The sequence below is a fragment of the Pseudopipra pipra genome, chromosome 2 (assembly GCF_036250125.1).
Source record: "Pseudopipra pipra isolate bDixPip1 chromosome 2, bDixPip1.hap1, whole genome shotgun sequence".
Lineage (NCBI taxonomy): Eukaryota > Metazoa > Chordata > Aves > Passeriformes > Pipridae > Pseudopipra > Pseudopipra pipra.
The window spans coordinates 87,230,125-87,242,833 of NC_087550.1; the positions used below are offsets into that span (position 1 = coordinate 87,230,125).

The 12,709-nt window shown below is 37.6% G+C and overlaps 1 protein-coding gene across 5 annotated transcripts in view; it reads left to right on the forward strand.

Moving 5' to 3' along the window:
- The window catches only part of UBE3A (ubiquitin protein ligase E3A), a 53,477-nt gene extending 44,010 nt beyond the window's left edge, over nt 1-9,467 (forward strand). For all 5 annotated transcript variants that reach the window (XM_064646240.1, XM_064646242.1, XM_064646241.1 and 2 more), the window contains 7 exons: nt 437-581; nt 4,260-4,465; nt 6,548-6,712; nt 7,600-7,755; nt 7,849-7,922; nt 8,411-8,554; nt 8,790-9,467. In XM_064646240.1, the coding sequence (XP_064502310.1) occupies nt 437-581; nt 4,260-4,465; nt 6,548-6,712; nt 7,600-7,755; nt 7,849-7,922; nt 8,411-8,554; nt 8,790-8,910 (1,011 nt within the window). In that variant the 3' untranslated portion in view covers nt 8,911-9,467. The remainder of the gene's footprint in view (nt 1-436; nt 582-4,259; nt 4,466-6,547; nt 6,713-7,599; nt 7,756-7,848; nt 7,923-8,410; nt 8,555-8,789) is intronic.
- The last annotated feature ends 3,242 nt before the right edge of the window (nt 9,468-12,709 follow it).

Below are 12,709 nucleotides of genomic sequence, written 5' to 3' on the forward strand. Positions count from 1 at the left end.
ACTCTGAAAACATATCTGTGTAATCCCTTCAGAAAACCATTTATTGTCAAACATGTAGATCAGATTGTAGACTCTTTTCGTTGTCAGATGAATTTAATTATCCCAGTAATATATCTTGTTTTCTTCCTGTTTTCTCTGAATTGTGTGCAACACAATGATAACATTTAAAATAAGTGCTTAGAAGAATAGAAATAGAGAAGGCTAACAGACTGTGAACCTTAATGAGCTCACAGATCAGATCTGTGGAAAGTTTCTTGCTGCATTAATCCCCAGATTCTAAAACGTGTTTAGAGTAGTTTAGCATTACTGTTGGTTTCTATGTTGTTTTACTGTTTTGATTTATGCTTGCTTTCTTCTTAAGTTTGGAGGATAGTTTTGACTAAATTCTTCTAGTAAACAGATTTACTAATGAAATATTTCTCTGTTCACTCAATAGCTAGAGATGATTGCCATGGAAAATCCTGCAGACTTGAAGAAGCAATTGTATGTTGAATTTGAAGGAGAGCAAGGGGTAGATGAAGGAGGTGTTTCCAAAGAATTTTTTCAACTGGTTGTGGAAGAAATCTTCAATCCAGATATTGGTATGTGTTCTAATAATTTACTAATTTAACGGATTGTTCTCACAAAAGGTTTGTCTGGATGATCTTTGAAGGTCCCTTCCAATATGGATTGTTCTGTGTTTATACATTGCCTTTCTATCCGCTGCTGCTTCTCTCTGAAGCTCTTCAGATTCACTGGTGATCATGAGAGTATTTGACACACATTGAGGCTCATTGTCATCATCAGTCATCCTCCTAAGGAGGAATGATGAAAGGAATAACTGTGTGTAGTTAGTGAGAGCTGTCATTGCTTGTTTAGATACAAGTCAGTAGTACAGGGTTTCTTTGGAGAGTTCCTTTGTTGTTCTCTCACCTTTCTCCTCACTTTGCTTTGTGATTAGCTTCTAGAATTAGTAATCAAACCAAAGAGGAAGAGCTTCTGCAATAAAGCAAAAGTAGGACTATGGTGAGTTTTTGAGTTATTTCCTCCCCTTCCTCCAGCTTAATAAATCTGGTAGTCTCAATTCTACAGATCCAAAGTGTGGCCGTAATGTCAAATTTGATTGTAGTTAGTTAAGAACCAAGAGTAATTTGATATATTGGGGCCAAAAATTAACATTTCTATTGTAGCAGTCACATCTCCATCTTACCCTGTTTTCCCTTGCTTCCTGCACCAGTCTTTTATGCTTCTGTCTTTATACATGCAAGGACATGCTGCTTTTGGTATGCAGCTTGTCTGCTATTCTGAAAAGATTGAAATGTTATGAAATTATACAAATACTTTGTGTTGGAATAGAAATGAGATCTTCCAGGTTCCTATACTAATTTCATATATTCTATGTGATATATGATGTCACATTGTGCTTCATTGTACTTCCTGTAATGGCTTCCATTAAAGAAGCTCAACAGCCATTAGTTGATTTGGTTTCATTGGACAGTTTTAAAAAAGAAAGCTTGGTTTTGTAGCTTAGAAAATTGACAAAAATACACAGAAATCCGTTTTGACCAGGTTAAAGAGGAAGTCCCCAGAGTCAGTAACAGAATATGAACCTTGGCACTTGCCCTTCACCATATGCAAGTCAGTTCTTATAACAAGTGGTACAGAGCCATAGGCAAGTCTTACTCTGAAAACTATTAACTTGGAGAGATTTGGAATCTGAGATAGCAAGCTTACTTGAAATAAATTAAAGTATTGCAAAATAAGGAAGTCTTAGTACTTTGACTGATGAAGTTATCTTTCCAATGCTAAATAAATAGATTTTTAACCCAAGTTTATCTTAACAGAACTTGTATGGGTGCCTATATTGAAATACTCTTTTTTAATAATGCTAAAGTCTGCTTCAGCTAAGATCCAGCCAATGTATATATACTTACTGTGTTTGTAGACTAGATGTGCATGCACATTTTAAATTTTACTTCCATATTCAAAATACAAAAAAGTATGTACGCTTTTTGTATTCGTAGTAACTTGGGGGATAGGGGAAAAGGACATTTATTGGCTTTTGGCATAAATATGTAAAAGCAGAAAATGTAGCTTGCATTCACAGTCGTCTTTTCTTTGGCACCTATTAATATGCATTGCAGCATAACAGTTTATGTATGCACCATATGTACCAAGTGTGCCTTTTGTTGATTTTTAAACACTTATTTACCTGAGAAAACAAAGGAGATCCTTTAAATGGAATTTAAAATTTCTGTCCTCTAATAGGTAGGTATGGAGTGATGTATATTGTTGTAATAGTTTTTTTTCAAGTGTTTCCATATTAGACTACCTTAAAGTTTTTCTCAGAGGAGGCAGTAACTTAGAAAAAATATTGGATTTATGAGCAACAGTCACTATGGAAAAAGGAAAGAAGTGGTAACTTCATATAATATCCCTAGCAACACTATACACTTGTTTTCCTCTTACTGAAGATTCCAATTTCTTCTGGTGTTTCATTATTATTTTAATACACTGTAGTATTAATTTTGGTCAGGGAATAAAATATTGTATTTCACATTAAAGTGTTTCCAGATGTGGATCTGAGTAAACTGTTAATCCTTCGTGATTAGACATTTGGTGGATTTGTGTGTTTTGTGTTTTAACAGTTTAACTCTTCTGTCGTCTTCCAGAAAGTGCAAGTCATATTGCTTTTATATGCCAGTAATCCAGAAGTTACTTCAGTCAGTTCAGAAAATGGAACACAGGATTCTATATAATTCTATATAATGTTTCTCCTATATATGCCTGAGTTGCTTATCTGTTTCTGATTTTCCAGTTGCCTTATCTGATGTGTCAGTCTGTTATTTGTGTGCTTCCTGAATAGCTGACCCTGTCCTAGTACCTTACTGAGATAAATAATCAATTTTGGGGAAAAGCCAGAGTCTCTGAATGAGCTTGCAGTTCATATCCTGACACTGAATGAGAAATCAGTCTTTATCTCTTGGCTGAAGGTGACATTTTCAGTCATTAAGAGTGATTTTGTGGCTCTGTTCGTGTGGCTTAGTAATCAATTTGTACATCTAGATAGCTTGTAAATAAGCATATCTTTTACGAGCTGCAAGATAAATCCCTGTGGCAAATGTAGTCGATATTCTTGACCACATGGATCTGACTTGTAGTGTGTTGGGAATAAGGAGCCTGGGGAACTTTTTCTTAGGTTCTACCTGGGAATCATGAGACTTAGCTGTACAAGCAACAGGTCACTGGGACTATACTTGTCCAGGGCAGTCTCTCTCTCCCCTTAAGTCTATGGGGTTTGCATTTATCTTGTTTCAGTATCTAGTCAGGTAAGCAATGGATTTAATTGTAGGATTCATTTAAATAATTTATAGCCTGTATACAAACTCTGGTTTCATGAAGAGCTATCTTGTGTCTTGATACAACCAAAAGGGTAAGAGACTCTTTGCCTATCTCTTGTCCGCACAGTCATATCCTCTCCCTGCAACTTCTGTCATGTGCCCGTTCAGGTGTTTGTTGCAGACTTCAGCACTCAGCTCATGAGTTGGGCAGAAATTGGTCACCTGAAATAGTGAGCTGAATGAAGAGAGGGAGACAAAGCAAAATGACTCCCTTTGAACAGTGACAGGCTGTAAAATTGCAGCTCCTCCTGTGGTCCCATGGTCTCTTCTCCCCTCAAGTTCAGATGTATGTAATAGCTGCAGAAACAATGGTCCTTGAAACAAGCAAACAAATCTGTTGGGCATCTAACTCTAAAATCATGTGTGATAGTCAATGCCTGCTCCATCTTAATTGTTTGTAATGCAGTCACAGGGCTGCATCTAGTTCTGTTCATTTGCTGGAACTGACCTGAAAAAGCCTTTGAGGAAAGGCTGTCACTTTTTAGTAATTGGAATCCTTCAGGATTGTTTCATCCACATGGTTTTTGATTGTGTTCTTTTCTTGCCCTGTTGTATTTGTCAAAGTTACAATCGATGTTGACAATGTGTTGCTGGTTCCTCAGAAATGGAGGGGATGAAAGCTTGCACAGGTGCAGCTTCGTGGGTGTTGCAGATGTATCACAGGTCTCTTGCGTGTTTTTAGTGGTGATGTGAGTAACAGTGTTTTGAGCAGCTCCAGTTTACCCTAAGGTAAATAGTTTCTCTTTGCCATTAAATTCAGTATAATGTTAAGTTAAACATGTTTTCAAGGCTAATGCAAATGGGTTAATAATGATAAGTTTTACATGCTGTTTTTATTGAATTGTAACAGATATTGTTCAACTTTTTTTTTTTTAACAGGGATGTTCACATACGATGAATCTACAAAACTCTTCTGGTTTAATCCGTCCTCTTTTGAAACTGAGGGTCAGTTTACCCTGATTGGCATAGTACTGGGTCTGGCTATTTACAACAACTGTATACTGGATGTACATTTTCCCATGGTTGTCTACAGGAAGCTAATGGGCAAAAAAGGAACTTTCCGTGATCTGGCAGACTCTCATCCTGTAAGTTCCTTATGTTCTTTGAGTTTATTAATATATTTTTCATGCAATAACTTAATGTAGATTTAAATTAAACGCAAGATCACTGTCAGAAGTGGAAGTGAAATAACCAGTGACTCATGTGAAGAGTCTATATTTGTTAAAATAAATTCATAAGCAATAAAGCCTCTGGTATGGAGGAGGCAGAACTGTAAAGTCAACAAATAAGGCTGGGTATCAGTAAAGCTTCATTTTATTTTTTTACTGCATGAATTGCTAAATATCATAAGCACTATTAAGCATAAACAAATATTAATGGTATCTTCCCAAAGAGACTTCTAAAATTAGGCTCCTTATAGCTATTTGTAGAAGTAGATTTCTAGGAAAAAAAAGTCAAAGTAATAGTAGACATGCAAAGGTGTGATGCTCCTATTTTTTGTCTAAAGCAAAAGATAGATGAGGCAGTTAATGAATATCCCTACAGTCTGGGAGCAGTGATCAGCATCCATCTTCCCCACCCCTTCCCAGTTAACAGCTGTACAAAAGCACTGAGCTGTATGTGAGCTTTGGTAGGTAGAGCATACAAGTGTCTGTGCAGGATGTCTTGGCCGTGCTCCACCTGCAATCAGAGATCACCAGTAGCTTCCCCTCATCTTGGCTGGTGTGAGTTTTTAGTGAGCTTCATTTAATTTCAAATGGTGAGACGTTCCCCTTTTATGAGCAGTTATGCAAAATCTTAGGCTATTCGAAGAAGATGAATAATGATACTGTTTAGAAAGAACTAACTTTTCATTTTTGAAAATGAGGCATGTGTGATCAACAAATACATTATCCAGTCTGCTTTGGATGGCTACATACAACAGTGTACCAGATTCAACCAGTTTTTCTGTATAATATTGAGAAATAGACAGTGCCCTGAGTTTTCTTTGATTTTTATTATATACTCAAAAGCTTTTGTGACAGAAAAAGTGGATTTATTTCTATGGAACAAGGCAGTCAGGGCATTTCCTAATCTTTCTCCCGTGCTCTTATGTTTCTCCTCTGACACCTGCACTGACTTTTAAAATAATCCTTTTTTAACTCTTTGTATTCTAATATGACTTAAACACTTCAGAGCTTTTCAAACCAAAATGAAATTCGCAGTAGTCAAACCTCACAATGTTTTTTCTAATGCTGTACAGCATGAACAATAGGGTTTTCACCAACCTTCACCACCAACAGTTCCAAGTCCAGTCATTTTCAATGCAAGTTATTTTTAAAGGTCCTGTGGAAGAATCAAAAAGACACAGATAGTGAGAGGTTGAGGCTTACTTTCATTTATTACTTCTTGCACACAGTTGTTGCTTTTACCTTCCCTTTGCATTTTCTAGCTCTGTACATCTGTCTCAGCCAAATAATTGTTCCTTTTCTGCATAGCCTTTGGTTTCCAAGAGAGTCTTGGGCTTTTCCTAAGGCATAGCAGGGAGGAAAGCTGGTTGCTCCTTTGAATAGAGCAAACTCTTCCAGGTAATTTCAGATTCCACTTGGTAAATTCTGACCTAACTTGTGATTTATTTTTTGTTGTTCGTAAATGTCTTCTTATGTTAAAGACTGCCCCATCTGTGTTGCTTCAGGATTACTTCCTATGTGGTTTGCATTTTAAATCAAGATGTAGGAGATAAAAGCCTGGTGCCTGAACTTTGTATGATATAAAATACAGCATTTTCTTAGATTTTTAACACATAAATGTTCCACTTACTAGTGTAACGTGTTCTGAATGCCAAAAGTAAATACCGTTTCAAAAGAGTTAAGAAGAGGCAATTAATGGCTTTTAAGTTGCAGGTTTGACCATGGCATTTAGGAATATTGCTGGGTACTGATAGGCTCTTTTAAGAGTTATATTCATTGCCATGTTTCTTTTTTATCTTAATATCTGCTGGTTTTCATTTTTACAAATGCCGAGCTTAATAAACCATTGTTTGGACTGCCATGGGAGATTTCAGGTGACTTGTGTCATAGAATATAACAACCCTTTTTTGAGGCAGGTGTTTTCATGTCCTCTGGTATTACTTGGTGAAATCTATTGAAGCTCATTTTTTGACAGAGATGTATTTCTTATTCTGTTAGGTTCTTTACCAGAGCTTGAGAGACTTGCTAGAGTATGAAGGAAGTGTGGAAGATGATATGATGATAACGTTTCAAATATCTCACACGGATCTCTTTGGCAATCCAATGATGCATGATTTAAAGGAAAACGGTGATAAAATTCCTATTACAAATGAAAACAGAAAGGTACGCTCAACTTTTTAAGCAGAATCTGTCATCATGGTCATGGGTCATGGCTAGGCTTTGCAAACGAAGATTAGGGAAGGGCTTTGCCCACGTTTGTTACAAGCGCGCTGGTAAGATGTCGCTACAGGGCTTTGCAAATGTGGGTAAGGCCTTCGAGCCTGCGCAATGGATTTTTTAGGTGAGATGCAGTATGCGCGGAACTGAACCCACCCTTTAACCCTAAGGTTCATCTGCCAGGGCCGAGCGAGCTGGGACGGTGGCAGCGAGGTCCTCAGGACGTAGGTTTAATTAGAGTGACCTTCTCTTAGATGGATGGCCTTACAAGGCTAATCGAGCTCCCTCTGCCCAGTTTAGAGTTGTCCTTCTCCTCTGTGTGCTCCGAGGCTACTCCTCTCATCTCCCACGAGGGCACAGTCCGCGCCAGCAAAGCTCCCCCTCTCTCTCTCCGTTCCGCGCCCGGGGCTGGGCCCAAGCGCCAGGGGCCGGGCCGCGCCGTGCGCCTACGTGCCAGGCCGGGGGCCGCGAAACAGAATCTGTAGTTCTTAGATATGCTTACTATATGTAGAATTATGTAGTACTCTATAAAGGTTTGGTCTCACTTACAATGTAAATTTAAAAGGCTTTTAAAATTGGCATACCACAGGGTAATTGTGAATGGAAAAGGCTCCTCTTAAAGAAAGCATCGATACATGCATGTGTAGCTTCTGGGTGTGGTGTTCGGCCTGTTTGAGCAACATTGAGACTCGTTCTTTGTTGTTGCTGAATAAAAGCTGAGCCCAGATAATCCATGTAGAATTATAGAGTTACACGTATTTTGGGGTCTTGTATTTTTGGGAGGTACTTCAAGTGGCATGTGTTGAAGCACTAAGGGATTTATTTCCTTGCAGGAATTTGTCAATCTGTACGCTGACTACATACTCAATAAGTCGGTAGAAAAGCAGTTCAAGGCCTTTCGGAGAGGATTCCACATGGTGACCAATGAATCTCCTTTGAAATATTTATTTAGACCAGAGGAAATTGAATTACTTATTTGTGGAAGTAGGGTAAGAATTCTGAATGTACACCAGAGAGTGGAGCTTTTTTTGATCCTAAATATATAATTAGTGGTCATCTTTAAAAATATCATCTTCTTACAGAATTTAGATTTTCAAGCACTAGAAGAAACCACAGAATATGATGGTGGCTATACAAGAGACTCTCTTATTATTAGGTAATTTTTTTCTAATTTTTAAAGATAAAAAAGCACTTTATCTGCCTGTGTCTTAATAATGAATTTAATATTGTAACTTTTGGTATTTTTCTAGTACTGGAGATGCAAATGTATTATGTATAATTTCACTTTACTCAAGTATTGTTATTAGAAAAGAGGAGATGATATAAGCATTGTTGAATCAGTATTTCCTTAGGAAATAGGAATAATAAAATAAAGTAAGAATATCTGCAGAACACTTCCTAGCTAAGTTAATGTTTTAAAGACAGTTAAACTGTGGTGTTTGGATAATATTTCTGATTTCTACTTCTGAATCTCATTGATTGGTGAATACATTCTGTTAGTTTTGGTTTACGAATACAACTTGTAAACTTGATGTTAAGCCTAATTAGAATTACTACACCTTCAAAGCTCAATTACTTTTGAAAGTCTCACTTATACCAAAGAAAATTTAAAGTTTACTTACTTTTTGATTTCTTCCTTGGTAGGGAATTCTGGGAAATAGTCCATTCATTTACGGATGAACAGAAAAGACTATTCTTGCAGTTTACAACAGGCACAGACAGAGCCCCTGTGGGAGGACTTGGAAAGTTAAAGATGATCATAGCCAAAAATGGCCCAGATACAGAGAGGTAAATAAAAAGAAAAAAATCTACATTTTTTGTGTTTGTTCATAAATGGAAGGGAATTCTGTGCTTTTAAGATATTAACCTAGTTAAATCTGAAAGTTGAATCTATAAGAAGAGTAAATTTCCTTTAAATGTATTATTTTGTACTTGTGAAATAGCAGTGTATTTCTTTTGCATGTACTGCATGTTCCCAGATCTGAATTAGTATCTTGTTTGTTTGTTTTTGTTTTCCCCCCAGGTTACCTACATCTCACACATGCTTTAATGTACTTTTGCTTCCGGAGTACTCAAGCAAAGAAAAGCTTAAAGAAAGATTATTGAAGGCCATCACGTATGCCAAAGGATTTGGCATGCTGTAATAAATATAACAAAAGGGATTAAAAAATGATGGTGATGATGTCCCTGTCCAAAAAGGCCATAAGATAGTGAGCTACAGTAGTCACCTGTGTTTGTGCCTCCCTTCTTTACTGGGGACATTGGGCTGGAACAGCAGATTTCAGCTGCTTATATGAACAAAATCTTTATTTTTTCTTTTAGCGTGAAAGTGTTACATATTCTTTCACTTGTATGTACAGAGAGGTTTTCCTGAATATTTATTTTAAGGGTTAAATCACTTTTGCTTGTGTTTATTACTGCTTGAAGTTGAGCCTTTTTGAGTATTTACAAGAAAACAAACTGTACTCTCCCAAGGAAAATATTGCCATCATTTGTAGACCATGTAACCTTCAAGTATGTGCTATATTTTTGTCCCTGTATCTAATCAAATCAAGAACTGTACTTTTTGAGAAGTTTGCTTTTGAAACTTGAAGTCTTGGAAAACAGTGTGATGCAATTACTGCTGTTCTAGCCCCCAAAGAGTTTCTGTGCAAAATCTTAAGAATCAATAAAGATGGAAGGGAGAACTTGGAATGTTAAATTGCAGCCTTGAGAACTTTACTTTAGTCACAGCACAACAATTAAAATTCATTTCACTATATGTTGTCTTCACATGTCTTGTAATAAACTGTGTTTTTAATTAGGAAACATTTCTTAGCATATGAAAGGATAGAAATTTTAGTTACTTTTTTAAAAAAAGAAGTTTACTGGGGAAAGTGCATTTTCAATGAACAGCTTTAGAGTAGGGAGTGAAGTGTCTCAAAAAAAAGATAGGAAGTTTTTGCTATATTATAAAAAAAGCATGTGGAAGTGCACTTAAAATGAAGTTTTATTCTTAATTGCCTATTATGTTGACATTTTAAATAGACAATCCAAAGTCTTCCCTACATGTTATGTCATCATCATTTATTTAATGAATCATTTTTCCTACCTATCAAGGCACATGATCAGTGTTGCGCCATAATCTAAAGGGATGGCTACTGTATTTTAATCTCATCTAACAATAAGCAAAATTGAACAATATTAAACATGAGGCCTACTTCATGTTGTACACTTCCAACCATTAAACTGTTAGAAAGTAAGTACTAAGGTTATGTTCATCTACTACATAAAGTATTCAGTAGGTTTTTAATTTAACTCTACAAATCATATCAGAAATAAATCCTTTACCTTTCGTAGTCTGTGTTTAATGTTAATTTCTCCTGTTGCAATATACGATGAAGGGATTATGCATTTTTAAGTGGCGACATAACTGGCATATCTCTTTTGCAATACAAGCTGCAGCGGGTGTGCAGAGCTGAGCTTGTGCCTTGACAATTGCTATAACTGGCTACTACCGATCAAACCCGTGACTGTGTGGAATTGGCATTAAGAGGCATAGTTTTGAAATCATTGCAGAAAGAAAAGATGTCTTTCAGGACTATTTTAATAAATTCTTTCTAGTAATAGAAACAGACAACTGTTATGTAACTATGATGCTGAATAAAACAATGACCTTTTTTCACCACGGTTCAGTGAAAAAGAAAACAAGTGACTTCCTTACTTTGATAAATTGGATATTAAATTATTTGGTTAGAAAATGTTCTAGTACGGCATAATTTGAGGGTTGCAGGTACAGAAACTCCAGAAGTGAACTGTAGTGATGTGGGGTCCAGCCATGTTCCCCTGTCAAATCTAAGCCAATGCCAGATGGCCTGGACATGGGGACTGAAACTTGTTGGGGAGGGCGAGGTGCTGTCTGTCTTCTGGCCTTTGATCTCAAGGTGGACCTTAGGACATGCCTTCTTGAATGTCCACCTTGTTGCATGTCCCTGAAGAGGAAAACACAACATATCCTACACCTCAGTAGTGTGGCTGACAACAGATCTTTGCTGAGCCCTTCAGGTCTGGAGCATCTTTTGCTGTAGGTGGTGAGAACAAGATTTGCCGAGTGCCTTGAGGTGCTTCGTTACAAGCATGAGAACATCTTGATACTGCTGTGTGGTATGTACTGCATCAACAGTCCAGTACTGTAAGCTGTATCCCTACAACTTGTTTTATTCTGATGTGGGTATGCCCAGCTGACAGGTATACATGATTCATGTTGGGGTTCTTTATGTAGGTCTAAAAGCTATGCAGATAGCATAATTGGATAGCGACACAAAGTCTTCTAACTGAGGTGTTGACATTGTAAATATGCTTTTTCTGTTTTCCTTTAGCATTAAGATTAAAATAGTGCATAATTTTATTGGCCTTTAAAAGCGTAAGCTGTTTGTCAAGGAGTCATTTTCAGGTAAGATATAAATACTTCATATTTGACTGATTTCTCATTTAAATATATACTGCCTCCCCCAAAATACCATTAAGGAGATAGTTTCGATATCTCCTTAGTGGTGTTATAAATGTCCAGCAACAGCAGTTGATAAAGTTTAAAATAAGTAAGTCTTGAAGTCTTGTAGCTGCAGGCTGCATTCCTGCCCTGCAGAAGTACCAGTCAGCCTTCTGTTGCTTGAAAGTGAACATGCCATTTTAAGTTTTTTGGGGTTTGGGTTTTTTTTTTTTTGGGGGGGGGGGGGTGGCAGCTCTAGGCACACACAAAATGTCTTGCATCCTCACTTAGTCCTTCAACAGCATTTAGCATATTTTAGGTCTACAAAGCTTACCTTGGAAACTTAAGTGTACTTATGTGTCGCTGAAATAACTCTCGTGAGTGAGACAGAAGATTCCTCTTCCAAGGGAGGAGTCTGATGCCAGTGTGCTGGTGCTCTCTCCACAGGGTGTCCTTAATACATTAACAAGAAAACGTGTTGGATGTCTCAGCATTGCCTCATTTGACATGAGAAATGCCTCTTCAAGTATCTCCTTCTGCACCCTAATAGAAAGCTTTTGCTTCTTGCTAAAAAGATTTCCGGAATGGCCGTCAGGAGTGAGCACAGTTCAGTTAACTAAGGAACAGCATTTTGTGAATTTCTGACTTCGTTTGTCTTCCATTTGGCAGGCAGCAGCCTGAGACGGGACTGTGGCAGCCAAGGGGACCCCTCCAACCCTGCAATTTGAGGAAAGCTGATGCTGGAATGGGCTGGCAATAGGCCCAGGGCTCCAAGCAACTCTGTGTTTCAGCAGTCAGTCTGTGCCTCTCACCCAACAGTGGGTTTTGCTGCTGAAGCAGGAGCTTCATACCACATACAATAACACACAGGTGTGATGGACCTGGTGGGCTGAGCCTCCAGGTAGCCTGCAGTGTGGGCTACCCAGATGCTTTCCTGGGTTTCTGCTCTGTGGAGCAGGGAGTTGGACACAGGTTTCCACACTGCTGATGTTCTGCAAGAGGACAACCCCCACATCATCAGCTTTAAGGTGTTTCCCTGGCACTGTTGTAGCCAGTTACCTGCAGGTAAATTTTTAATCTCACTAGAGGATTAAAAATTTCCTGGTTACCTCAAGAATTTCCAGGATGAAGATGTTTCAGTTGGATGGAATGTTGAGTTGTGCCTTATTTATTCTGCAGAAAAACTCCAGTGTTTCAGCATGCAAGATGGAGCAGGAATTTCTTCCAAGTTTAGCTATGCAAAATCAAGCCTTTCCTGACAAGAGTCAAGTTTATTATGTTTAATCTCAGTCACAAGGGTCTGTGAGGTTACCTACACTTCTTGTTTATACTTAAAAGTTTAATTAAAGTTGTCACCAAATTTGTAAGACCATCAAGGACTTAATTTTATTTTAAAATTTAGTTTTGTAGCATATCATGGAAGGGATGCTGCTTTGGAAATAAGAGTTAATACTAGCATTTGTCTTCAGACAGGT